Source organism: Mizuhopecten yessoensis, unplaced genomic scaffold (genome assembly GCF_002113885.1).
Source record: "Mizuhopecten yessoensis strain PY_sf001 unplaced genomic scaffold, ASM211388v2 scaffold9651, whole genome shotgun sequence".
Taxonomy (NCBI): domain Eukaryota; kingdom Metazoa; phylum Mollusca; class Bivalvia; order Pectinida; family Pectinidae; genus Mizuhopecten; species Mizuhopecten yessoensis.
Window position 1 is genome coordinate 339,984 of NW_018408154.1, and position 27,045 is coordinate 367,028.

General features: G+C 34.9%; 1 protein-coding gene across 4 annotated transcripts in view; it reads left to right on the plus strand.

The window, feature by feature from the left end:
- The first annotated feature begins 574 nt into the window (after positions 1 to 574).
- LOC110458575 (autism susceptibility gene 2 protein-like) overlaps positions 575 to 27,045 on the plus strand; it is a 233,407-nt gene continuing 206,936 nt past the window's right edge. For all 4 annotated transcript variants that reach the window (XM_021510334.1, XM_021510335.1, XM_021510336.1 and 1 more), the window contains exon 1: positions 575 to 984. In XM_021510334.1, the coding sequence (XP_021366009.1) occupies positions 763 to 984 (222 nt within the window). In that variant the 5' untranslated portion in view covers positions 575 to 762. The remainder of the gene's footprint in view (positions 985 to 27,045) is intronic.

Genomic DNA, 27,045 nt, shown 5'->3' on the forward strand with positions numbered 1-27,045 from the left:
TAATTTTTATTATTATACATGCATAATTAATAACCATTTCAAATGATGACAGTCAATCAATTTTTGTAATTTCTAATTAATGAAGTATTAATCTCTGTTAATAATAACAATCCAAGTAAATACGAAATGCTAGCTTCTCTCAACAGAAACATGATTTATTACATTTGTATATTTAAAATTTGAGGAAAAACAAAGTAAAGAATGAAATACATGAAAAGATAAGGGACTAAAATAATATATATTTTACACAACATTTTTTAAATGTCATACACGAAAAAAAAATCTGATTATGTTTCATTACTAGATTTATTTCATGTCCCGACAACTTCATTAGTACATAGCCAGAGGTGATTTAAAAGGTCTCCAACTCCGCTACATGGTAGATAATATGCGTGTAAAAGTCGGCCATAACAAGTTCGACGTGGTAACCAAATAGATATTGTATTAATATAATCAAATCCCACCGAAGTTACCAAAATATTCCACTTTCTAGCCAGCGCGAACTATAGTAGCGTACTAGTTTTGCGTTGTACGCGGATGAACATATGCCCATATCAATTGAGTGGTTCGGCCATATTGTATGCTCCGCCATTTCAAACACGGCGGCCTGTGTACGTATCGAGCTCCGAGATTTCAGTGGATTCTACCTTCCGAAGGCTACATTGTTCTCCAGGATTACGTCTAGTTCGTGTTCATTACCTACTGTGTGCAATGCGGGTTTAATATTTGTGTATCAGGTCCTGTGGAATTGTGGAGATTTCGATGGAGACCGCGGTCGAGACCAAGAAACACCAGCGATTCACGAAACGCCGGGAGAGGAAGACTACCGCGGACGGTAGTGGAGATGAGATGGACGACTCGCCGTCTCGGCCGAGCAAAGACAAACGCTCGAAGCCCAGACGTAAGAAACACAACATGATATGCGAGGAAGATATTATAGACGGATTTGCTATTATAAGTTTCAAAACCTTCGAGGATCTTGAGGTATGTAAACTATTGGTCCCAGATTATAACCGCCTCTACCGTAATCATAGCAGCATCCAGTGCGGGGGTCTATCATTTCTACCCTAATTGATTTGGGGGATTCACATGTATTTGTGCATTTCCGTTACAGTTAGGAACAATGACTCTAACAATGTATTGTCAGACATCACATTCGATGTTCATGATGTGTGTATATACCGTTACATGGCATGTGAACATATTTTTTTTCGAATTACCACTGACGAAATGGGTTGGCCAATCATTAACCCGGGCCCCAGTGTTGACACTGGCTGGGTTGGTAGCGGGCGCGGGTGTTGGTTTCACATGGCGGGGGCACCTTACAGGAAGCGATGCACGTGGGGTCGTGATGTCCCTGTAATGACCGTTATACAATAATCCACTTTTCTTTTCAGAAGTTCACACGTGTGAGTCAATCTTGAAAAATGTCTTTGTTTACCTTTTTATCTGATTGAAAGGGAATCGCATCCCCGTGTATGCCAGTTTTAAATGTCAACCAATTAGTGAAATTAATGTCAACAAATTTTGCAAATCAATAACATATTCTCAGTATTTATCAAATTTACAAATAATTAAATTTGTTTTAATCCACGAGATTCAATTAACTGTTATAATGAACATTATAAACAATGTATGACAATTGTTAGATTGAACACCAGGGATTTACTATTGGTTTATAACTATTTAATTAGTTACAATGTTTAACTTTGTTGACTGATGCACTAATTGGAGGTTATAAGGACATGAATGAGTCTCAATGATGTTCTGACACTCTTACAGTCAGTCTTTTGTGTATTGCTCCATCATTGACATTTTTTTCCTGGTGTGCGTTTCTTTTCACAGGTCCAAATCAGCTTTAAATAATTGATCTCTGTTATTTTCAGGTTAGTTGTGTAAATATGGTATTGATTATTGTTATTGTTGGTATCAATACAATATGACAGAAATTTAGCTGACTCATCGTTATTTTAAAAATTGCATGCAAAACAATTGTTATGTTTATTTTATCCAGCAAGAAAACAGTGCTGGATATCACATTCTTTTTTCCCTAAATAGAGATGAAGGAAGTTTTAAAAGTTAGGTTTTCCTCTCAAGATTATTGTTCAGGTATATTTTAAATATCTGCAATTACATTGTGATTCTGTTTCAGTGTTGTGTGATTTTTTTTTTTTTTTTTACATGTAAACGTTTTTTCTCAAGGTCTGACAGTTTGGTAATGAAATATTTGTAATACACTTTACAGGCTGTTGCAGTAGAGATAGGCACATCTGTTTATATATAATTTAGACTTGTGCTATCTCTTGAGCGAAGCACCTGTGATATGTTGTTATGAGCCACATGTATTTACTTTCCTTACAGATATGACAAACATAAAAGGCAAATAGATTTATACCTGTGTTGATGATTTTTGCGTATTTGCATTCCTCGTCTTTATTCCAACAGGTGAGTGTTTTATATATACACTATAAAATCACTTGGAAGACATTCTGTGTTATGATCTAGTATTGTATTGAGCTGAATTTTTAAATGATCTGTGGGATATATTGCTTACTTTTCTGGCTGGTGTAAAATGGCGTTATCTTACTGATTGAGCAAGGATTAGGAAGGGCAGGGGCTATGAGCCATGTATACACCTTCAAAATTGAAATGGACATTTCCAAAAACACGTTATTTGTATGAACTGGTCTGTTGAAAAATTTGGAAATAGGTTATACATAATTTATAATGTGGTTGAGCTTTCCTAGAGACAGATTAGAACATGAAAAACACACATCTATAGGTTATATAATCATTAATCAGCACTTTCTTATTGCTCAGTTGGTTTAGGGCTACAGTTTTGAGGTTCTTGGTTTGAATCCATGCAATGCCTTTGCACTAGGAATATGATGGCTAAAGAATGTGTATATCCAGGATAGACCATTAACCACTGAATGGGGACATGATATGTCAGTCCTTTGTACAAGTATGTAGATTAACAAGTCTTTCAGTTGATTCTGGACATATTCAAAAGCATTACAAACATTTTCCCTGAAATTTGAAGGTTATGAAAAATGCCTGTCTAATATATCTGACCTTTCAAACCCACGAGTCAGTATTGACTGTGACAGACAAACATACAACACGGGGTTTCTGAAGGGTGATGAAAACTAGGGACAATTTGTATGGTCGTCATCTGGATCTTGTAGGGAAATAGGCTATTTCTTTGCGATATGAACGTCAATATGTTTGGTTATGTTCATTTGAGTGCCTTGTGATTTTGTTGTCACTATATGAGTTCTTGATGCGAGGATGTGACATTACTTGGAAGATCCACGAACTCACATTGAATATCTTCAAGCTGTGACTCGCCCCCCCCCTATCTCTCTCTCTCTCTCGCACTCTCTTCCCTTGTATATATTTATGTCATTGGGAAAGGGCTTTACATAAATTGGACAACTTGTGCCCAATCCCTTTTGTATATTAGATGCAAACAAAAATATGTTCAAATCAATAACTTGGATTTCACATTGATTTATATGGCAGGTATCATCGATGAAGCAGAAGATGCTTACCCTTGTGGAACACCTGGTCTTATTCTACTATGCTACTTTTTCAAGGGTCTCTATGTAAATATATCCTGTTTTCGTGTATTGCCTTACTTTTATCGATTTTGAGTTAAGTATTCTGTTGTTTTTTTGGGGAATCAAAAATATACCCTCAAGAGTCTGCTGAAAGCCCTGGTTGGTATTTTATGACAAATTTTAAATAATTACAACTTCACTTAGTGCATAAGTCATATAAAGATGTTAATTCACAAAGTGTGAGTAGAAATGACAAATACACCTAAGTGTGTGGAGAGATAGTAAATCCAGTTTGTGTAAATGTTGGAAGATGAGGCTAGGTCGTGGGATGTACCTCCTGTTATATCTATTTGGTACAATTTATCCGTGAAGGCTTATGAAATATCATATTTTTCAATAATGATATCTGTGCGTCCTTTTCTCTAGTCTTACAGGCGTTATATCGACATAACTATGAATATTGTAACCTTTCTATTGCCTCGTTGTATAGGACAAATTGAATCAGCTGATTTGCATACATTACTATGTGTATATGTCACAGATGAGTGGTTGAAAGATGCTGAAGAGATTTTGAACCCTAAAACCTCTCACTAATGCATCGTAATTGGCAAAAAACTAGCTGTTTCTTTTGGTGAAACATCCATGTGTGGTTGGTATATATATATATAATTTGAAGAAAAGATTATATCTCCCATCATATTAATTATGATTTTGTAATAACCGGTAATACCTGCTTTACATCTGTATATATAGATTCCTATCATTAAAGTAGCGATCAGAAGTTGGTGGTCGCTTGTATCGAGCTGTTGATTAGCTGCTATAGAACACGATTGACGAAAGATATGTATACATGGCATTGAGGAAGGGAAGATTAATTGTAGGTATTACATTTTTACGTAGACACAAGGTCACACTGACAGATAATGTATCATCAGTTTTATTGTGTCCATTATAATTATCTCCACATCATAACAGACATGTTCAATTTAGGCTGTAAAAAGTAGGTCCGATTTCAGTGTAAAGGATGCAGAAGTGACACAAAATGATGTTCAGACCATACGGGCGGTTTCAACCTTGGCTTGTTAACATATTGTCATACCAGGTCATGTAATAAAGGATATGACAATATGTTTAAAAAAATTGAAATTAACTTGATACACTTCATTATATATTAGTTTACATAATACTGTTGGTTAAAGGTAAAAAAGATGTACATAAAAAATATAGTTTGAAATGGATGTTGGATACATATATTTTTTGACCTAGGCAAAACAACTCAAAAACAGATTGTTTATATCATTTACACGATTGGCTGATGGCATCTCAACACAGGAAGTTGTGTTCAAGGAAGATAACTGTAAAATGTTAAAACACATCAACATTTGCACTGTCTTTACTAGTGGGTATTACCAAACTTCAATGCCCATCAAGTATATTTTAAATGTTTGAATTACCACTAATGCTGATAGAGGCAGATTAGGCTGTCTAAACAGTGAAAATCAGACTGAAGACAGGAAGTCTTGTTCAGGAGAGATAACTCTAATTTACAGGAAATCATTGAAATGCTATCTTTGCCATTGACAGGCCTGTTATAATAATGTACTAAGTATGTTTGGACCTGCCTCAGATTGTTTACATGTGTAAAACTGAGAAAGTCAGTAGTGTAGAGATGGTGTAGGGCTGTAAGCTGAGATTAAGTTGAGCAAAGAAAGTGTTGTGTTTGCTGGCATGGGTAGGCTGTGTCAATATTGAATTATGTGGTATTGGAGATGTCTGTTGACGCTTCAAAATCTTGTTAGAATTACAGCCAGGAGGTGGAGTTCAAGTCACTGTAGTCATATTTCTCTGTGAATCCAGTACACAAGATTTCTAAGTTTTGATGTTTGAAGATTGAACATTGGCTTTTTAAGTACAATCTGCATAAGTCAGTTTTACCAAGAACATTCCTACAGACAGGCTGTTAAGCCACATAGAGATGTTACAAATCTGAATTTGAAAAAGAAAACGGGAAAAAATTTGGACACGCCAAAACTTTCTTATAGAATATCCTTGACAGGTAATAGTGTATAGAAATGCTTGAATGGAACGTAAGTGCTACTGTATCATCAGAGAATGTTACAAGTGGCCAGAAAAAAAAGGACTGCTTTGTAAATTGCTTTGTCTGCAAATACACAAAAGTCAGACATGTAGACGGAATAATCTGGCCTGTGGGATTAAAACTCTGTATTGTGCCATGGTTAAGAATTAGAAGAAGAAAATAAAAACAAAATACTTCGGTAATAAAGACTGCTACACTGATATAGTAGTTAACCAATTGATAGCATTCTTTGTGTAGAACTGGTGAAGGGTTTAAATGAAATCTAGACTGATAGTTTATATAGGCCTCCGTATATCATATTGTTGTCATGTCAAAGTTTTACGGTATAGTTATAATTATAGGGTAACATAAAGGAATATGTATAGGGTAAAAAAGGAATATGTATAGGTTGACATTTATTTATCTGTAGGTTAACACCTAACTATGGTTGTAGGGTAACATCTAAAAAAAGTTGTAGAAAACGTCTGTATTTGTAGGGTAAAATATGGGTATAGTTGTCCGGTAGCATTTGCTTATAAATAGTTGTAGGGTAACATCTTGGTATAGTTGTAGTGTAATATATGGGTATAGTTGTAGGATAACATCTGGGTATAGTTTTGTAGGGAAACATCTATGTATAGTTGTAGGGTAACATTGGTATGTAGTTGTAGGGTAACATTTATGTATAGTTGAAGGGTAACATTGGTATGTAGTTGAAGGGTAACATTGGTATGTAGTTGTAGGGTAACATCTATGTATAGTCGTAGGGTAACATCTATGTATATTTGTAGGGTAACATCTGTGTATAGTTGTAGGGTTACATTGGTATGTAGTTGTAGGGTAACATCTATTTATAGTTGTAGGGTAACATCTGGGTATAGTTTTGTAGGGTAACATTGGTATGTAGTTGTAGGGTAACATCTATGTATAGTTGTAGGGTAACATTGGTATGTAGTTGTAGGGTAACATTGGTATGTAGTTGTAGGGTAACATTGGTATGTAGTTGTAGGGTAACATCTAGATGTATAGTTGTAGGGTAACATTGGTATGTAGTTGTAGGGTAACATCTATTTATAGTTGTAGGGTAACATTGGTATGTAGTTTAGGGTAACATATGTGTCTCTGTATTTGTATGGAAGTTTTTGTATAGTTATTAGAGACCTAATGTAGCTATATCTTAAGTTACAGACCAGCTTACCTTGTACACAATATGGACACTTGATTATAATGGCCTGTGACATTTAAAAGTGTCCAGGGTGAGTCATTAGCTGTACGTGTCCCTTTACAGATGGCACTAGTTGAAATGTGGTGAGTGAGTTTTTTTAACAGAATGGGATATAAGGGAGTGTTATAGTGGGAGGGTGAATGGCAAGGTTAGGAGTGGCCTGCAGGGTGAGATTCAAACAAACAGACAGCGTCATAAAAGTTAACTGATGGTTGACACCTCTGTACATCCTCCCTCTCTTAGTCAGATATGATTGGTGTGGAGTGGTATATAGGTCATTTTGAGAATGTTTCATTACATACCCGAGTTGACCTGTTATAACTACTGTACATTATAAACCAGTTTTACACCTGTACCTCGACCTGTTACAATCATACAATACATCACTCAAAGTAGGTGTAATACCACAGGTATACTGAATACCTGAAACCTATAATGTTATATTGTTTGTCTAAACCTTTCCAATCTGTAAATTATCGGTCATCTGTATTATGTTGTTTTATATCTGTGTGTTCATCAAAAATGTTGGAAATGTTATGTAAACCCTTAATTACAGGTGTTGTAATCAAGTTTAGTGGTTATAAGGTTGCCTATATGCTGCATATATATGGGTATACAGTATATTGAATCTGAACATCAGTTTTAATGCAATGTCAATCAAACCATAGTACCAATTTCAATTATCTTTTGCAAAACTTGATTGCAAGCACTCTTCTGATGGAGGGTTTACCTGTGTGTGTATAGCGTAACATAGGGTTCTACTTTCACAATTACCTTGTTCACACCTTTACACCTGTTATGATTATTGTATATCAAACACATGGAGTATGAATTATCAGATACCTTGTTCCATATGAGCATAGCTTGCTGCTCAGGTGTATTTGTGTGATTTCCTCCTGGTCGAGGTCTTACCTATCACAGTATTTATCAGCTATTATTACCTGTAGTTACACCTGTACGATTACCTGGCCTGCAAAAGTGGCCTGCCACTTGTGTATTGACTGTGTGTATACATTATCATGATTATTGAACATCTGAAGGGCTGAGTCTTAAGCTTGATTGCTTTAATGTGTTGGCTGTTACCTGTGAAAAAACTTATGGTCATTAACATTATAATAGCATTTATACCTACAGTATTACCTTATTGATACGTCATTATGTTAAAAAAAACTTGAAATTATGTAAAAATGTCTGTAACATAACCTTGCATGAATTTTGATACATAATGTGTATTTATGTACAAACCTATATCAACACAATGTATACATTCCACTTGTATATAAACATGTGTTTATTCACCCTTCCACTACAGCTAACAACAAAACGAGAGAACTTGACCTAACCTACTCAGGTGTTTGCTTACTTATTATTTGAATATGAGATTAACAAGTTGATGCCAATTCAGAATATTCTGTAGCGTAACTGTTTGAACATATGTGGTTTAGGGAAGTCCTTATATTATATGTAGTTTTCTGCTGCCCCCAGCCAAGGGAAATCCTGTAATTGCAGAGGCCCAATTGCAAAGATATCTCTTACTTTGCTAACACTGATAGTTAATAAAGAATATAGCATTTTCTAATAAAAATCGTCAGATGATTGTTTTGTTTGTTGTCATCAGCAGTTCAGAAGGAAAGTTTCAAAACTTTGATAAGTGGTGGAGGGAACTTATTTTAGATTTTAATATTAGTAATGAAGGAAACTGAAGTTTACATGTGCACTGAAATTTAAAATAAATATTAACATACTGGCATTATTCTTTGATATTTCAAACAATGGCTTTATTCTGTGATATTTCAAACACACTAAACAGTTTAAAGAAACCTTTGATCTGACAATGTCCTGGAAATATCTAGACGTGTCAGAAGGCATCTAAACATACACATATTGATGTTATATTTCAATATCTCTCTCCGAGTTTAATCTTCGGTGTTCCTCTCCCATCACGACAGTGATTAATGGCTGTTCCAATTACCTGAATTCTCGCTCTAACTTGTCCTCGGATCACCATTTACCTGTTGGCAGGTGACGAGACAACGATTACTTTGATTATAGTGACAACACACTCAAGCTCAATCTAAACTCATTAAGTCAGACTATGTGGTTGATAGTAGATTATGACAGTACAACACCTATATAGTAATTAATGACGTAAGGACAGTACAACACCTATATAGTAATGACATAAGGACAGTACAACACCTATATAGTAATGACATAAGGACAGTATCATCTTATTTATTAACCATCACATGATGACAGAAAGGGTTTTTTGTACAGGTCAATCAAATTACAATTGATAACATAACTTAAGATTATATTTGCACACTTATGACTTAAATAAGAACTTGTACTGGTCCCGTGTATTATATGTAGGAAATTGCTAACATTATTTTACACCTGTATATATAGGTATCCAGGTATATTTTGTATGCAGCAGTTTGTTTTACACCTACCTGGGTACCCGGGTATATTTAGTAGACCAGTCAAGTGACTATAAATTACTACCCTGTCAGACCTGATATATATATATTGGTAGTGTGTACTGGGATGACTAATCCATCATGTTCAACCTTCAGATTTACATAAACACTCGCCATACATCAATTTTACAATTTGCAGTCTCAACAGATTTAATCAAACTGATTTTGTAGATGGCTTATTATTATGTTCAGACTAAGTTGCGGTTATTTTGAGTTATCAGTATATTGGTAGAATATTGTGGTAGTTGCTATTATTTTGAGTTATCAGTATAATGGTAGAATATTGTGGTAGTTTGCTATTATTTAGAGTTATCAGTATATTGGTAGAATATTGTGGTAGTTGCTATTATTTTAAGTTATCAGTATAATGGAAGAATATTGTGGTAGTTTGCTATTATTTTGAGTTATCAGTATATTGGTAGAATATTGTGGTAGTTGCTATTATTTGGAGTTATCAGTATATTGGTAGAATTTTATGTTAGTTTGCTATTATTTTGAGTTATCAGTATATTGGTAGAATGTTGTAGGTAACCTGGTCGGGGAGCTCGAGGGTGTGAACAAATAGTCGGGGAGCTCGAGGGTGTGAACAAAAAGTCGGGGAGCTCGAGGGTGTGAACAAAAAGTCGGGGAGCTCGGGGGTGGGAACAAATAGTGTCGGGGAGCTCGAGTGTGTGAACAAATAGTCGGGGAGCTCGAGGGTGGGAAAAAAAAGTCGGGGAGCTCGGGGGTGGGAACAAATAGGGTCGGGGAGCTCGAGGGTGTGAACAAATAGTCGGGGAGCTCGAGGGTGGGAACAAATTGTCCGGAGCTCGAGGGTGTGAACAAATAGTCCGGAGCTCGAGGGTGTGAACGAATAGTCGGGGAGCTCGAGGGTGTGAACAAATAGTCGGGGAGCTCGGGGGTGGGAACAAATAGTCGGGCAGCTCGAGGGTGTGAACAAAAAGTCGGGGAGCTCGAGGGTGGGAACAAATAGTGTCGGGGAGCTCGAGGGTGTGAACAAATAGTGTCGGGGAGCTCGAGGGTGTGAACAAATAGTCGGGGAGCTCGAGGGTGTGAACAAATAGTCGGGCAGCTCGAGGGTGTGAACAAAAAGTCGGGGAGCTCGAGGGTGTGAACAAAAAGTCGGGGAGCTCGGGGGTGGGAACAAATAGTGTCGGGGAGCTCGAGGGTGTGAACAAATAGTGTCGGGGAGCTCGGGGGTGGGAACAAATAGTGTCGGGGAGCTCGAGGGTGTGAACAAATAGTCGGGGAGCTCGAGGGTGGGAACAAATTGTCCGGAGCTCGAGGGTGTGAACAAATAGTCCGGAGCTCGAGGGTGTGAACGAATAGTCGGGGAGCTCGAGGGTGTGAACAAATAGTCGGGGAGCTCGGGGGTGGGAACAAATAGTCGGGCAGCTCGAGGGTGTGAACAAAAAGTCGGGGAGCTCGAGGGTGGGAACAAATAGTGTCGGGGAGCTCGAGGGTGTGAACAAATAGTGTCGGGGAGCTCGGGGGTGGGAACAAATAGTGTCGGGGAGCTCGAGGGTGGGAACAAATAGTGTCGGGGAGCTCGAGTGTATGTGTGTTGGTTATGAAGCTCTGAAAAATCCAGATCAGCTCAATCCTTATTCTAAAGGTGCTTTTGGAGTCAAATTGAAAAATAAATACTCAGGATGATTAATAAATATGTACAATGTAAAAAAAAATAGAAATAAAAAAAAAGCCTTGTTGATTGCTAAATGAACCGTTTTAGATAGAGAATAATACTAACTTGTATTATTTTGGGGTTCAAGGTGGATTTCGTTAAGATAAATCTACTTCAGCCAACGTTTACAGAGAATTTGATAATTGTTTATGCAGGTTATATAATATGTTACACTTGAGTGTAAGCCAGAGCTGTGCTGTCTATGGGGGTAATACATTGTTATTGGATGGTAACAAAGAATTTACTAGGCAATGCACAGAAACACTGTTATTAGGAGCCACAAGGAAAGTTAATTCAGATCCGAGATAAGGTTTGTTCTTAGAAGATTTGATATTGTGTGGATTTGTGTGATTTTAACTTGCGTGCTGTACTGGGTGGTCTGTGGGGCCCTGGATCGTTACTTTGGCTTTATGGAGAAATAATACATGGTAATTGAAGTGAGCGAGTCCGATGTTATCGGTCCACTAACTTTTTTGGGGGTATACTACTTAAATGAGCTCATATATACAAGTTAATGTGGGCTATGGTGCACTTGTACAACTTGAGTGTAGTCTTAGCGACCAAGTATTGTCCATATTGACTGTCACGTGTATTTGTTCTCAGGGTTGTTTAAAGTCTTCCTCTCTGCTGTAACTTTTGGTTGTCTAATGAGTAATGAAAAGTTAAAAGCCACACTTCAATGTTTTTTGTAGATGAGACATTTAACAGGAATAATCCTGGTAAAAAAATCAATAGTGACGACAAAAGGTTAATATTACAAAAAAGGAATTCGCAAGTAGGATATGGAATTCAAATTCATATGGCATCTGCTGGTATGAATAGGAGGATAATGTAGAGGAGGGTTGAGATCAGGGTAAATCTGATGATATAGAATAGATTTAGCTGGAGTAGATAGCAAGTTTAGTTAAAGTTCTATATATATACACTGAATAGTTAAAGTACTATATATATACACTGAATAGTTAAAGTACTATATATATACACTGAATAGTTAAAGTACTATATATATACACTGAATAGTTAAAGTACTATATATATACACTGAATAGTTAAAGTACTATATATATACACTGAATAGTTAAAGTACTATATATATACACTGAATAGTTAAAGTACTATATATATACACTGAATAGTTAAAGTACTATATATATACACTGAATAGTTAAAGTACTATATATATACACTGAATAGTTAAAGTACTATATATATACACTGAATAGTTAAAGTACTATATATATACACTGAATAGTTAAAGTACTATATATATACACTGAATAGTTAAAGTACTATATATATACACTGAATAGTTAAAGTACTATATATATACACTGAATAGTTAAAGTACTATATATATACACTGAATAGTTAAAGTACTATATATATACACTGAATAGTTAAAGTACTATATATATACACTGAATAGTTAAAGTACTATATATATACACTGAATAGTTAAAGTACTATATATATACACTGAATAGTTAAAGTACTATATATATACACTGAATAGTTAAAGTACTATATATATACACTGAATAGTTAAAGTACTATATATATACACTGAATAGTTAAAGTACTATATATATACACTGAATAGTTAAAGTACTATATATATACACTGAATAGTTAAAGTACTATATATATACACTGAATAGTTAAAGTACTATATATATACACTGAATAGTTAAAGTACTATATATATACACTGAATAGTTAAAGTACTATATATATACACTGAATAGTTAAAGTACTATATATATACACTGAATAGTTAAAGTACTATATATATACACTGAATAGTTAAAGTACTATATATATACACTGAATAGTTAAAGTACTATATATATACACTGAATAGTTAAAGTACTATATATATACACTGAATAGTTAAAGTACTATATATATACACTGAATAGTTAAAGTACTATATATATACACTGAATAGTTAAAGTACTATATATATACACTGAATAGTTAAAGTACTATATATATACACTGAATAGTTAAAGTACTATATATATACACTGAATAGTTAAAGTACTATATATATACACTGAATAGTTAAAGTACTATATATATACACTGAATAGTTAAAGTACTATATATATACACTGAATAGTTAAAGTACTATATATATACACTGAATAGTTAAAGTTCTCTATATATACACTGAATAGTTAAAGTACTATATATATACACTCAATAGTTAAAGTACTATATATATACGCTGAATAGTTAAAGTACTATATACACTGAACTACTTATACACAGGGAAGCATTTACATTGCAGGTTACATCTAAAAATATCTTAGAAAAGTCTTCAAAAACAACAGCATGCTAACTTCCAAACCTCATCAAATCAGTAGAGATTCAAACAGAATTACAATGATCTGTAATTACACAACACAATCAATATATATAGGCATCAACCCTCGTATCCCGTCTTGTATATATATATACACTGAATAGTTAAGGTACTATATATATACACTGAATAGGTAAAGTACTATATATATACACTGAGTAGTTAAAGTTCTATATATACACTGAATAGTTAAAGAACTATATATATACACTGAATAGTTAAGGTACTATATATATACACTGAATAGATAAAGTACTATATATATACACGGAATAGTTAAAGTATTATATATATACACTGAATAGTTAAAGCACTATATATATACACTGAATAGTGAAAGTACTATAGATATACACTGAATAGTTAAAGTAGTATATATATACACGGAATAGTTAAAGTATTATATATATACACTGAATAGTTAAAGTGCTATATATATATACACTGAATAGGTAAAGTACTATATATATACACTGAATGGTTAAAGTTCTATATATACACTGAATAGTTAAAGGACTATATATATACACGGAATAGTTAAAGTACTATAAATACACTGAATAGTTAAAGTACTTTATATATACACTGAATAGTTAAACTACTATATATACACTGAATAGTTAAACTACTATATATACACTGAATAGTTAAAGGACTATATATATACACGGAATAGTTAAAGTATTATATATATACACTGAATAGTTAAGGTACTATATATATACACTGAATAGATAAAGAAATATATATATACACTGAATAGATAAAGAAATATATATATACACTGAATAGATAAAGAAATATATATATACACTGAATAGATAAAGAAATATATATATACACTGAATAGATAAAGTACTATATATATACACGGAATAGTTAAAGTACTATAAATACACTGAATAGTTAAAGTACTATAGTACTATATATACACTGAATAGTAAAAGTACTATATATATACACTGAATGGTTAAAGTTCTATATATACACTGAATAGTTAAACTACTATATATACACTGAATAGTTAAACTACTATATATACACTGAATAGTTAAAGATCTCTATATATACACTGAATAGTTAAAGGACTATATATATACACGGAATAGTTAAAGTATTATATATATACACTGAATAGTTAAAGTGCTATATATATACACTGAATAGTTAAGGTACTATATATATACACTGAATAGTGAAAGTACTATAGATATACACTGAATAGTTAAAGTATTATATATATACACTGAATAGTTAAAGGACTATATATATACACGGAATAGTTAAAGTACTATATATACACACTGAATAGTTAAAGTACTATATGTATACACTGAATAGTTAAAGTACAATATATACACTGAATAGTTAAAGAACTATATATATACACTGAATAGTTAAGGTACTATATATATACACTGAATAGCTAAAGTTCTAGATATACACTGAATAGTTAAAGTAGTATATATATACACGGAATAGTTAAAGTACTATAAATACACTGAATAGTTAAAGTACTTTATATACACTGAATAGTTAAAGTGCTATATATATATACACTGAATAGTTAAAGCACTATATATATACACTGAATAGTGAAAGTACTATAGATATACACTGAATAGTTAAAGTATTATATATATACACTGAATAGTTAAAGAACTATATATATACACTGAATAGTGAAAGTACTATAGATATACACTGAATAGTTAAAGTATTATATATATACACTGAATAGTTAAGGTACTATATATATACACTGAATAGTTAAAGAACTATATATATACACTGAATAGTAAAAGTACTATATATATACACTGAATAGCTAAAGTTCTAGATATACACTGAATAGTTAAAGTATTATATATATACACTGAATAGTTAAGGTACTATATATATACACTGAATAGTTAAACTACTATATATACACTGAATAGTTAAACTACTATATATACACTGAATAGTTAAAGTACTATATATATACACGGAATAGTTAAAGTACTATATACACTGAACTACTTATACACAGGGAAGCATTTACATTGCAGGTTACATCTAAAAATATCTTAGAAAAGTCTTCAAAAACAACAGCATGCTAACTTCCAAACCTCATTAAATCAGTCGAGATTCAAACAGAATTACAATGATCTGTAATTACACAACACAATCAATATATATAGGCATCAACCCTCGTATCCCGTCTTGTTACTGCTACCCTCGCCTTATGTGCTATACATGTATCCACTGATTTTCAAAGGTGCCTGTACTTCATGAATTGGAATTATGTCTGTACATTTAAACTAATTAGAAATAAATCAGTATGAAATTTTAGTGCTTATTCTTTTGTGAAACATTCCTGACACATTTTGATTTCAAGAATTTCAAAAAAGAAAAATAAGGATTATTGTTTTGTTTTGTTTAATGCCAATTTTCCTTCCAGTTTTTGACCTGTGACTTTTTATTTTGAACCAAATATCTCTGGAAAGTTTTTTTTCTTTGTTGGGTAAGATAAGTCCGCTTAGAAATCTGTTTTTCTGTCTTCATTATGTACAAAAAATAATCGAGTGTTAGGGTAAGATCATCATTATATCAAAATAACATGGAAAAACATTGTAAAAAATCTTGGTACGGAAAATATAAGTGATTAGAGAGTGAAAAACAAAACAGATAAAGTGTAACAAATATGTCATATATGAAATTATTTTTAACAAAAAACACACCAAAAATAAACTAACACTAAAATAATTATTTTCATATTAGTATGGTGTTTACAATAATGACAAATAAATGCATTGTGGTGGGATATTAAAAATTACTACATTAAACAAAATAACTTCAGAGATGGGTACAAATAGAAGATATTTAGGTTAGGGTTGGTTTAAATATAAGTGCCCGCAGTGATGAATTCCATATTTTCTACAACAGCTGTAACAGTTAATACACCTAGGATGTTGTAATTTGATGAAGCTATTATTATTTCAAGATGGAGTGTAATTTGAATAAGTATTTTATTACAGTATTGGAGCACAAACAGATTGCATTAGTGTCACTAATATATTGTCCTTTTTAGCTGCAGATGTCCATTGATTTTTAGAAATATTTAGCTTGAATTATGTAGAAATATAAACAATGTCACACTCTAACCTACCTTCAAAAAAGAAAAAGTTGCCTGATTGGTTGAAATACAAACATGAAAGTCAAAGATGTCGCACAGGAATTCCTTTATCTTTCTAAAGTGACCCACTCCTTTTGTACTGTTTATAGGCTTTGAAAGTTATTTTTCCATTAGATTTATGCTATATCCTGTATACTGACGTTTTTAAAGGGAGTTGAAAGACTTAACATATCAAATATCATAACCATTAGTGTAGAGGAAAACCTTACTTTAAGCTGCTTTATAATCAAGAGGTATGGGGATCAAAATCCTTGTGACAGAAGTCCATTCTAAGTCAGATAATTGCTGAACAAATTGGAACATTTTTGAATTGGAGATATGATTGATTGATTGATTGAATTTATGTCCGCTTCACTACCGAGTAGTTGGGTTATCAAGCAGACGGATATTGGAGATACAAGACATAGAGAGCAATGGAACTCTCTTCCATAGGTGATAAACGTAACCATATATGTGGAGGGGTGTTTATTAGGTCATACATGTAACCATATATGTGGAGGGGTGTCTATTGGGTCATTCATGTAATAATATATGTGGAGGGGTGTCTATTGGGTCATACAGGTAATCATATATGTGGAGGGGTATTTATTGGGTCATACAGGTAATCATATATGTGGAGGGGTGTTTATTGGGTCATACAGGTAATCATATATGTGGAGGGGTGTCTATTGGGTCATTCAGGTAATAATATATGTGGAGGGGTGTTTATTGGGTCATTCAGGTAATCATATATGTGGAGGGGTGTCTATTGGGTCATACAGGTAATCATATATGTGGAGGGGTTTTATTGGGTCATACAGGTAATCATATATGTGGAGGGGTGTCTATTGGGTCATACAGGTAACCATATATGTGGAGGGGTGTTTATTGGGTCATACAGGTAACCATATATGTGGAGGGGTGTTTATTGGGTCATACAGGTAACCATATATGTGGAGGGGTGTCTATTGGGTCATACAGGAAACCATATATGTGGAGGGGTGTTTAATAGGGCATACAGGTAATCATATATGTGGAAGGTAGTTTATTAGGTCATACAGGTAACCATATATGTGGAGGGGTGTTTATTGGGTCATACAGGTAATCATATATGTGGAGGGATGTTTATTAGGTCATACAGGTAATCATATATGTGGAGGGGTGTTTATTAGGTCATACAGGTAACCATATATGTGGAGGGGTGTTTATTAGGCCACCATAGATTTGGGATGGTGTTTATTAGGTCAAACAGATAGATGTGGAGGGATGTTTATTAGGTTGTTGTACAGGTAAGGCCCATTTGATGAGATTTCTAACTAACACCAACAGATAGACTACAAACAACAATCTTAGGGGAATTCTAAGGCGTGTTTCCACAGATAGAAGATCTATGGTGTAGTAACGGCCATTTGGGAGGTTCTAACTAACACTACAAACAACAATCTTGGTTGAACTCTGGTCTAGGTGGTACTTCTACAGGTAGATCTGTATGTATTTGTAGCTCTGGTGACAGCTTCAGTGGTGTATAGCTTATCACCAGACAAGTAGCAGCCAGTCATTCTTGTGTGAGGGGTTATCTATAAACAATAATTACTGTGACAATACACTGACCTACCTGTAGCTATCCATTACACATTACCCACCCCACTTATGTGAGGAGTTAAATAATAATTATATGCAGAAAGATATGAAAAGTCATAATTTTCAAATGTATATAATTTTCTCCCACTACCACTATGCGTCCTCACTCCTGACTTATTGTGTTGAATAAACATGCTAGATAAAATATCTGAACTTTGTGGGAGAAAATGGTCCCTAAACTCGTGATAGTTGATAGGCATGTTTATCTCTGGCTCAGTAATTGAGAAAATGTTCAAATTGTTAAGGACCCCTTGTAAAGCCTGTGTCTTTATTCAATTGGAGAGGCTCCTCATTGGGGAGGCTCTCTTTTTCCACATCCATTTACATGGCTATTGTGTCAACACGTTTTATGCACAAGACTGTTCATCACTTGAGGCTGTATGTACGTACCAGGCATTAAATATCAGAAATCTTCAGCATTGCCCTGGAGAGTTGTCTGAAGCACTGGACTGGTACTATCACTGTGTAATGGTATTGTAAGTAGTAGATTATTCTACTACACTGGACTGGTACTATCACCGTGTAATGGTATTGTAAGTAGTAGATTATTCTACTACACTGGACTGGTACTATCACAGTGTAATGGTATTGTAAGTAGTAGATTATTCTACTACACTGGACTGGTACTATCACAGTGTAATGGTATTGTAAGTAGTAGATTATTCTACTACACTGGACTGGTACTATCACAGTGTAATGGTATTGTAAGTAGTAGATTATTCTACTACACTGGACTGGTACTATCACAGTGTAATGGTATTGTAAGTAGTAGATTATTCTACTACACTGGACTGGTACTATCACAGTGTAATGGTATTGTAAGTAGTAGATTATTCTACTACACTGGACTGGTACTATCACAGTGTAATGGTATTGTAAGTAGTAGATTATTCTACTACACTGGATTGAGGAGGTCTTGGAAGCCTGTAAGTGACAGCTTATTGTATAATGGCAGGTATAGCTAGACTGTTGATAATACCTGTAGTGGAATACAATAGCATGACAGAAGACAGGTAGATAAGTGCTATACTGGAAGTTACTTATAACAGCTTCAGGGTCTGTAGGTCTACCTGTAGAGGTCTACGTGTAGGAGTACACACCTGGGCCATCACTAGACAGGTGAAATGGCCTGCTGTAGTTCAGTACACACCTTCCCAATCACTAGACAGGTGAAATGGCCTGCTGTAGTTCAGTACACACCTTCCCAATCACTAGACAGGTGAAATGGCCTGCTGTAGTTCAGTACACACCTTCCCAATCACTAGACAGGTGAAATGGCCTGCTGTAGTTCAGTACACACCTTCCCAATCACTAGACAGGTGAAATGGCCTGCTGTAGTTCAGTACACACCTTCCCAATCACTAGACAGGTGAAATGGCCTGCTGTAGTTCAGTACACACCTTCCCAATCACTAGACAGGTGAAATGGCCTGCTGTAGTTCAGTACACACCTTCCCAATCACTAGACAGGTAAAATGGCCCAAGATGGTCTAACTAACAGCCACTGTGGTAGGAAGAATTCTATATATATGTCAGTGACCATTGTTATGTAATAGATAAAGCTTGCCATGCTGTTCAAAGTCTGTCAATGATAGTTTACAAACAGAACATGATTTGAAGTCTATCCTGTAATGGTATGTAGCTTAAACAGTCAAGGGTATGGTAGTTTGTTAAAGACTAGAAATAACTGTAAGACAGAAATCTATATACATAGAGGTTTGTTAGGTTGGACGCTGTGTCAGAAGTCGGTTGGTGGACTCTAGCTAGAAGCTACCATTTATAAGTTCTCCAGTAATAAAACAATGCTGCATGTCTTGTATGCAAGACCTAATTTTTGGGATGGACCCATTTCAGATAATTTATACGAAAACTGTCTTGTTATGCCAGAGTAAAATGTTTTGTAACTTAATGTAATTTAATATGTACAATTGACCACTTTTCTAATATAAAAGACTTTCATTCAATGTTAACTACCTTTGACTAAAATCTGTCGGGGGTGGGGGAAATGTCTGAAGTTTTAAAACTGGGTCAATTGTCTGTGATAACATCTTATTTTAAAAATTATTGGTAGTAGTCTATGACTGAGTCATCATTTACTTTCTCGTGGCCTTTCTGTAATGATTGTTTAATCATTCTACATGTTTTTCAATCATTTGGGATGTATTGATATTACGCTAATTAGCTACATGCATGTTATATATCTACACTATAATTGAAAGTTGATGCACATGACTGTTGAAATCACCGAATGTTATTTGTATTACAACAAGCTTTCTATATTGCTTGGTACATATAGGGCGACTTGTCAGTGGTAACACTTATGTAGCAGCAACCTATGAGTGTTATACTTCTAGATTAATGTCAACTCCGAAATGATTCAAGCAATTTTACTATGTGGCCCTTAGCACATTATCCTTTTGTAAATTTTCATTGCAGTTTTTAAACTGGGAATTTTCATTACCAAATATTTCATATGATATTTTTGCGCCTTTTGCCTTTATTTTGGTTATGCTTCTATATATTGTTTTAATTTTGTTAAATAATAGAATTTGAATAAAGTCTGAAACGAAAAACACGCTGTAAAATGATTCATGAACAGAATTAATAGGATTTCCCAAGAAATGAAATAAAAATAAAAATCATTGAAGAAATCAATAAATGTACAATTTTTAAAATTCTTTGATTAAAATATAGGGTGACTATAATTGATCTTTGTCTGGTACGAGTAATAAGAAAGGCTATAATTTATACGGCGTGAATTTTATAGTTAAGGAGGTAAGCTAGCTAATTGGCAATTTTAGATATATTATTTACTAGACGTAGCCTTGGACTGGGTATGATAAGTTCAACAAGGCCCACCTGTGAGTCTTGTGTTGAGTCGTGTCAGAGGAGGAGAAGGTGATCAAAGATCTCAATAAAAGGGGGTCGGATAGGATGGGAGATGGAAGGAGTGCTTGGTCGTGTAATGTTACTGATAAATGATAGAACAGTTTCTCTCAAACACACTAGTAAGTATAGCAAGTGTTGCCATGTGCTGCTGGTCAGTCTACTTGTCAGTGGCTGGCACTGTAAACACCAGCTGGTGGAGGTCATCAGAGGTCAAATTCTGACAAGCCCACTGACCCGAATACACAATTACTGGACTAGACTCTATGGGGAGTCAATCAAGGTCAGCCAGTACCAGTCAGATCTGATGGCACCCCATGTTTGTTGTGTTTTGAGTGAGGACAAGGTCAAATAAAGATTTGACAGTTGACACATAGCATTCACACATTGTGATGTTTTAATAGCCTAAGGAATAGCTGCACACTTACTTAACCCTTTCACTCTTAGAGTCACTCTTTAACCTTACCGAATCAATGACTGGTCCAGTCCAGTTTAAAATTATAGGGCTGAATGAGTTGCAACTATTTCCTCCAAGAAGAGTGTGTAAGGCCACAACCTAGTTATAATATACCCTATTTTGTTCCTAACAGAGCATAAGGCCACTTGTTAGCCTCTCTGCTGTGCTCTGGGTGATACTGTCTCCCTAAATTCCGTCTCTAGTAGTTCTATACTTAGTAATACTTGGCGTCCTCTCTTGTACTTCATGGGGAAGATATTTAACTCATTCACCCCTGAAAACACATTTGAACTCTTCCAATTCAAAGGTTGGAATAGTTCATTATGAAACTTCAGGGGTGAATGAGTTAAGGTCAACATACACGGTAAATAATTGAAGAGTATGATAAAAGACAGTTTCCTTCGAAGGCATATTGATATAGATATAGTAAATACCATTGCTAGTTAAGGTGAAACTCAATAAGTTGGGGTTAGGACAGGGTAGACATTGACAGATAGGTGTTTGTATATGATAACACTGCAAGCCATTTCAGCAGAAAACATAATTTATCAAATGAGGAACCCCTGTTTGTCAAGTGAGGTCGACCCACCACAAATATGCGGGTAATGTGCGGAGACAGAGTTGTGAAATCTAGGATTGGTTTGTAGATGTCAACTGTCATAGTGTGGTGTATCTATTATCACCAAACCACTGATAGTGCTGATGAAGATGGGTCTGTAATGTTTGTGTTCCTACAGTGAACCATTATACATGCTGATTGCCTACAATTTCAGCATGTTGCTTGTCAGATATGTCCGTTTGTTATTATCTGTATAGGATTATCATTACAGATGTTAATAGAATCATTGATTTTCACTTTTGTTTTCTGGAGAGATAGAAGTTTATATGTAGGTAATATAAAACCTAAAATCTGATACAATTTTGTTTCACTTTTCACGCAAGGATTAAAAAACTATAAAAGTGATTAGATAAGATTGCCTCTGATAACATTTTTGTACACATGATTTCTATAAAAGTTAACCTAATCATATTGATATCAGTGGGATCTTATTAACTCATTCACCCCTGAAGACACATTTGAGCTCTTCCAATTTAAAATTTGGAATAGTTTATTATGAAATTTCAGGGGTGAATGAGTTAACCATAAGCAAATTATTTAAAATCAGCCACCCCCGTTATTATCACAGAATTAGAATCCCTCCTTACCTCCCCCCCCCCCCCCCCCCCCCCCCCCACACACACCCACACATAAACACCCAGGGACACAAATACCTGTGGTGTAGATACAGATGTAGGTAGGAGTGTTACCATCAACAGGTAGGCTGTCCAAACACACCCAGATAACACAATGGACCTATCCTGATTAGTTTGAGGGAGAGTCTATAAGGAAAACAAATGTGTGGGTTAAATGGGAGTTGAAGGGGGGAAACATGCATGGATACTGCATGTGTATAATTAGGGGGAAAAAACATTGGCCAATTGGATGGGAAATGCATGAGTGGATAATGGTAGGGTAAAACATATTTTTATAGTGAAAGGGAAAATCATGCATGAGTATCGAGAGTGAAAAATACGTGGATAATAGAAGGAAAAACATTTAAAATAGAAAATGTCTGTAAGACATAAATGCCTCCTCTCATGGATGGGACGGGACAGAACGCGACATGACGTGATGGGACAGACATGGGCAACACTATGTATGCGCCCCCCCCCCCATTTATGACGGGGCCTTACAAATGGGAGGGGAAAACATGTTGGTATGGAGGGAGGAATACATGATTGAATATTCAGAAGGTAAAAATATGAGGGGTTAAACAGTTGAGGAATGGGAGGGAAAAAACGTGTGGAGTATGTATAATGGGACGGACAAAACAGCTGAGGGTAATGGGAGGGGGGAAATATGGTAGAAGAAATACATGCAATTGTAATGAGAAGGAAAAACATGTTTAATGATTGAGAACAAGAATCCATTATGAGAATGAGATATGTATAGGAAGAGGAAGTATGCTAATAGCTATATAAAAGGTTACATCAATACTACACACAGCACAAGCCAACTAGGGTTATTGTGTATAGCAAATTATACTTATTGTGTGTCATAACAGCAGAGAGCTGGGAAAGGCAGTATCAGATTTCAGACAGTGCTTTGTGTGGTACATTGTATTGGCAGATCACAGTGTGTATAGCCTTTGTCATGTAGGGGTCTTTACTGCCATATAAAGTACCATATGTTTCTGTGACAGAGGTCTAGTACCTTGTGATACAAAATGTTTCTGTGACAGAGGTCTAGTACTGTGTTATACCAAATATTTGTTGTGTGACAGTGGTCTAGTACTGTGTTATACCAAATATTTGTTGTGTGACAGTGGTCTAGTACTGTGTTATACCAAATATTTGTTGTGTAACAGAGGTCTAGTACTGTGTTATACCAAATTTTTGTTGTGTGACAGGTCTAGTACTGTGTTATACCAAATATTTGTTGTGTGACAAATGTCTAGTACTGTGTTATACCAAATATTTGTTGTGTAACAGAGGTCTAGTACTGTGTTATACCAAATTTTTGTTGTGTGACAGGTCTAGTACTGTGTTATACCAAATATTTGTTGTGTGACAGAGGTCTAGTACTGTGTTATACCAAATATTTGTTGTGTAACAGAGGTCTAGTACTGTGTTATACCAAATTTTTGTTGTGTGACAGGTCTAGTACTGTGTTATACCAAATATTTGTTGTGTGACAGAGCAATGCTTTCAACATACAAAGTACTGTGTTATACCGAATGACCAAGGTCTTGCAATGGCAATGCCAAGCTGTAAGCCTTAAAAAAATACCAAAAAATATATGGGCTATTAAGGTTTTGTTTTGTTTTGTTTAATTTTGTTAAACGTGCTATTAACAGCTTAGGTCATTTAAGGACGTGCCTCCGGCAAACATGTTTTTATTTACAAAAATGAAACAGTTTTCTAATTGGTCAGAAGATTTGAAAAAATTGACACTTGTCAAGTTTGGAGATGAGTCAGTGCAGAATTATTTACCAGTGTATTCTGTTAATCTGACCAGTGGTGTATTCTGGGTGTCAAGGTAATTTGACCCCTATGTATTCTGGTTGTCAAGGTAATGAACACCTGTGTATTCTGGTTGTCAAGACAATATGACCACCTGTGTATTCTGGTTGTCAAGACAATATGACCACCTGTGTATTCTGGTTTTCAAGGTAATTTGACCTATGTATTCTGGTTTTCTGTATACCACCTGTGGAGTTTGTCAGAATGTACCAGCGCTGTACCCAAAACAGGACAGTACTCAAAACAGGACACTTCTGGGTAAACGACCCAAGAAACTTTCCTGCAATGCAAAGAAGTACTTTTATGTATGCAGTTTTCGCTTGATGATAACTTTATGACAGTTTAACTGTATATAAGTTTTATTAGCTGCAGATTATCGTTACATGGACAATTAAAAGGTAAGAATAATCTCCAAAGCAAAACTTTTAGTGATTACGTGCCGTGAGATGCTATTTATTTGCATATCATTTTCAAAAGTCTATTTGATCAAAACTATTGCTAGTTTTGAGAAAAAACAATGTAAGCCAAAATACCAAAGTGTCCCTTTCAGAGTATGATAATGCCTGTTCAAGGGTCTACCTGACTCTGATTGTATTTTACATTCTATTTATAGAAGTATGCGCCAGTAATACCAACTTGTAAAAGAAATGAACAGTGGATGGTATCTCTTTATGAAAAATGAACAAATATGTTTGGAATTGATAGTATGGTATAAAGTACAGTGATGTTTATATAAATGGTGTCCTGATTTGGGAACAGTGATGTTTATATAAATGGTGTCCTGATTTGGGTACAGTGATGTTTATATAAATGGTGTCCCGATTTGGGTACAATGATGTTTATATAAATGGTGTCCTGATTTGGGTACAGTGATGTTTATATAAATGGTGTCCTGATTTGGGTACAGTGATGTTGATCATGCCATCTTTCTTGTCTAACCAAGTGTTATATATAAAAGTGTCGGGTGATGAGTTACTTGATGTCTTGTTGACCAATCTTTCAAACTGTACACCTATTTGCCCAGAGGTAGCATCCTGACCTTGAGGGTTGACCTTGGTGTTGGTAGATAGAGTCTTGTATTGATTGGTAGCCATAGTAATGAAGCTATAAAAAGGAGTTGTAGGTGATTGTAGACCAATTGCTATCAAGAGTGGCATGTTCATTTTGTCTATTTTATGTCTTTAGTTTGTTATTTTCCTAAAACATTTTGGCTGCCCTGTTTCTGTGAAAGATTGGCATTGTTCCAGCAGTATTATTGTTTAATTAACTGCCTTCGATTCAACGCTCTTTGAGAACATATTGGAATTAAAAAACTGGGAGGAACAAGTATCCAGTTGTTAACATTCTCCGCACACAATTTGGGGAAGAACGATACACCAAGGTACATTATTAGCATGGTCACTCAGAAGGGGGATGCATTAACGGAACAGAAAATTCATTACCAATTAAGTGCTGTTAAATTTTAGCACATTATTTGACATGCATAGATGCAGAAAGAAAAAAAATATTAAAGGTTTCTTGGAATTAAAATTTAAGTGACTTGTGTTGTGCACTTCTGTTCCAAGTGATGATTTAATATTCTGGGAAGATCCTACTGACGTCGTCGTATCTATGTATTGTAATGTGCCTGCCACTAAACATCTACACTTCATTATAATAACTTCATGTGACAACACCGTATACAAAAATGGTGTTAACGCTGTACGCTTGTGTAGGGTGGCAGGTTGATTATGTTAAAGGCGGTATGTAATTATTCGTGGGTGATGCTACTATACAACTGATCGGCTGAGAATCCCTGAAAGGCGATTGGCAGGATGGATGAGTTCCACACAGGTGCATCTTAGGTGCTTCAGGTATAATGTAGCTGCCACTCGAATTTTATTGCATTCAGGAAATTTAACAGGCTGAGAAGTAGTGTAATAAACCGTCACATAAAAAAATGTCATGGAATGTCACAAAACTCTTCTCGAACAACTTGTAGGTGATCAATAAATTTGTATCTTCTAAAATATCTTATGCATTATCTGTTCAAGGTAGATAAAAGAAAAAAGTTTGCCAGAAGAAAATTAGATTTTTGTTGCAAGTCTGTTAGATTTTAGTTTCATTGTAATTAAATGGTGTATACAGTGTAGATAAACTTGATAGATAAAGATGTACAGAAACTGGATTGCATGCTTTAGGTTGGAGTCGCATGGGTTTGAATGGTTGAGTAATTAAATCACACCAATAAGAACGCTGTGACCTGCTCAGGGAGTTATAGTGTGTCTGTAGTCCAATCACATTTCATATCTCTGGTGAAAAAAGGAAAGTCAAGTAACTGTTGCAATGTTGCGGTGGTTACTCAGTAATAGGGCTGGGACGAATAAGGATTTTTTCGAATCAGTTCGATTTCGATTTCGATCCCTTCGAATCGATTTTTTCGGATCGATTCACTTGATACACACT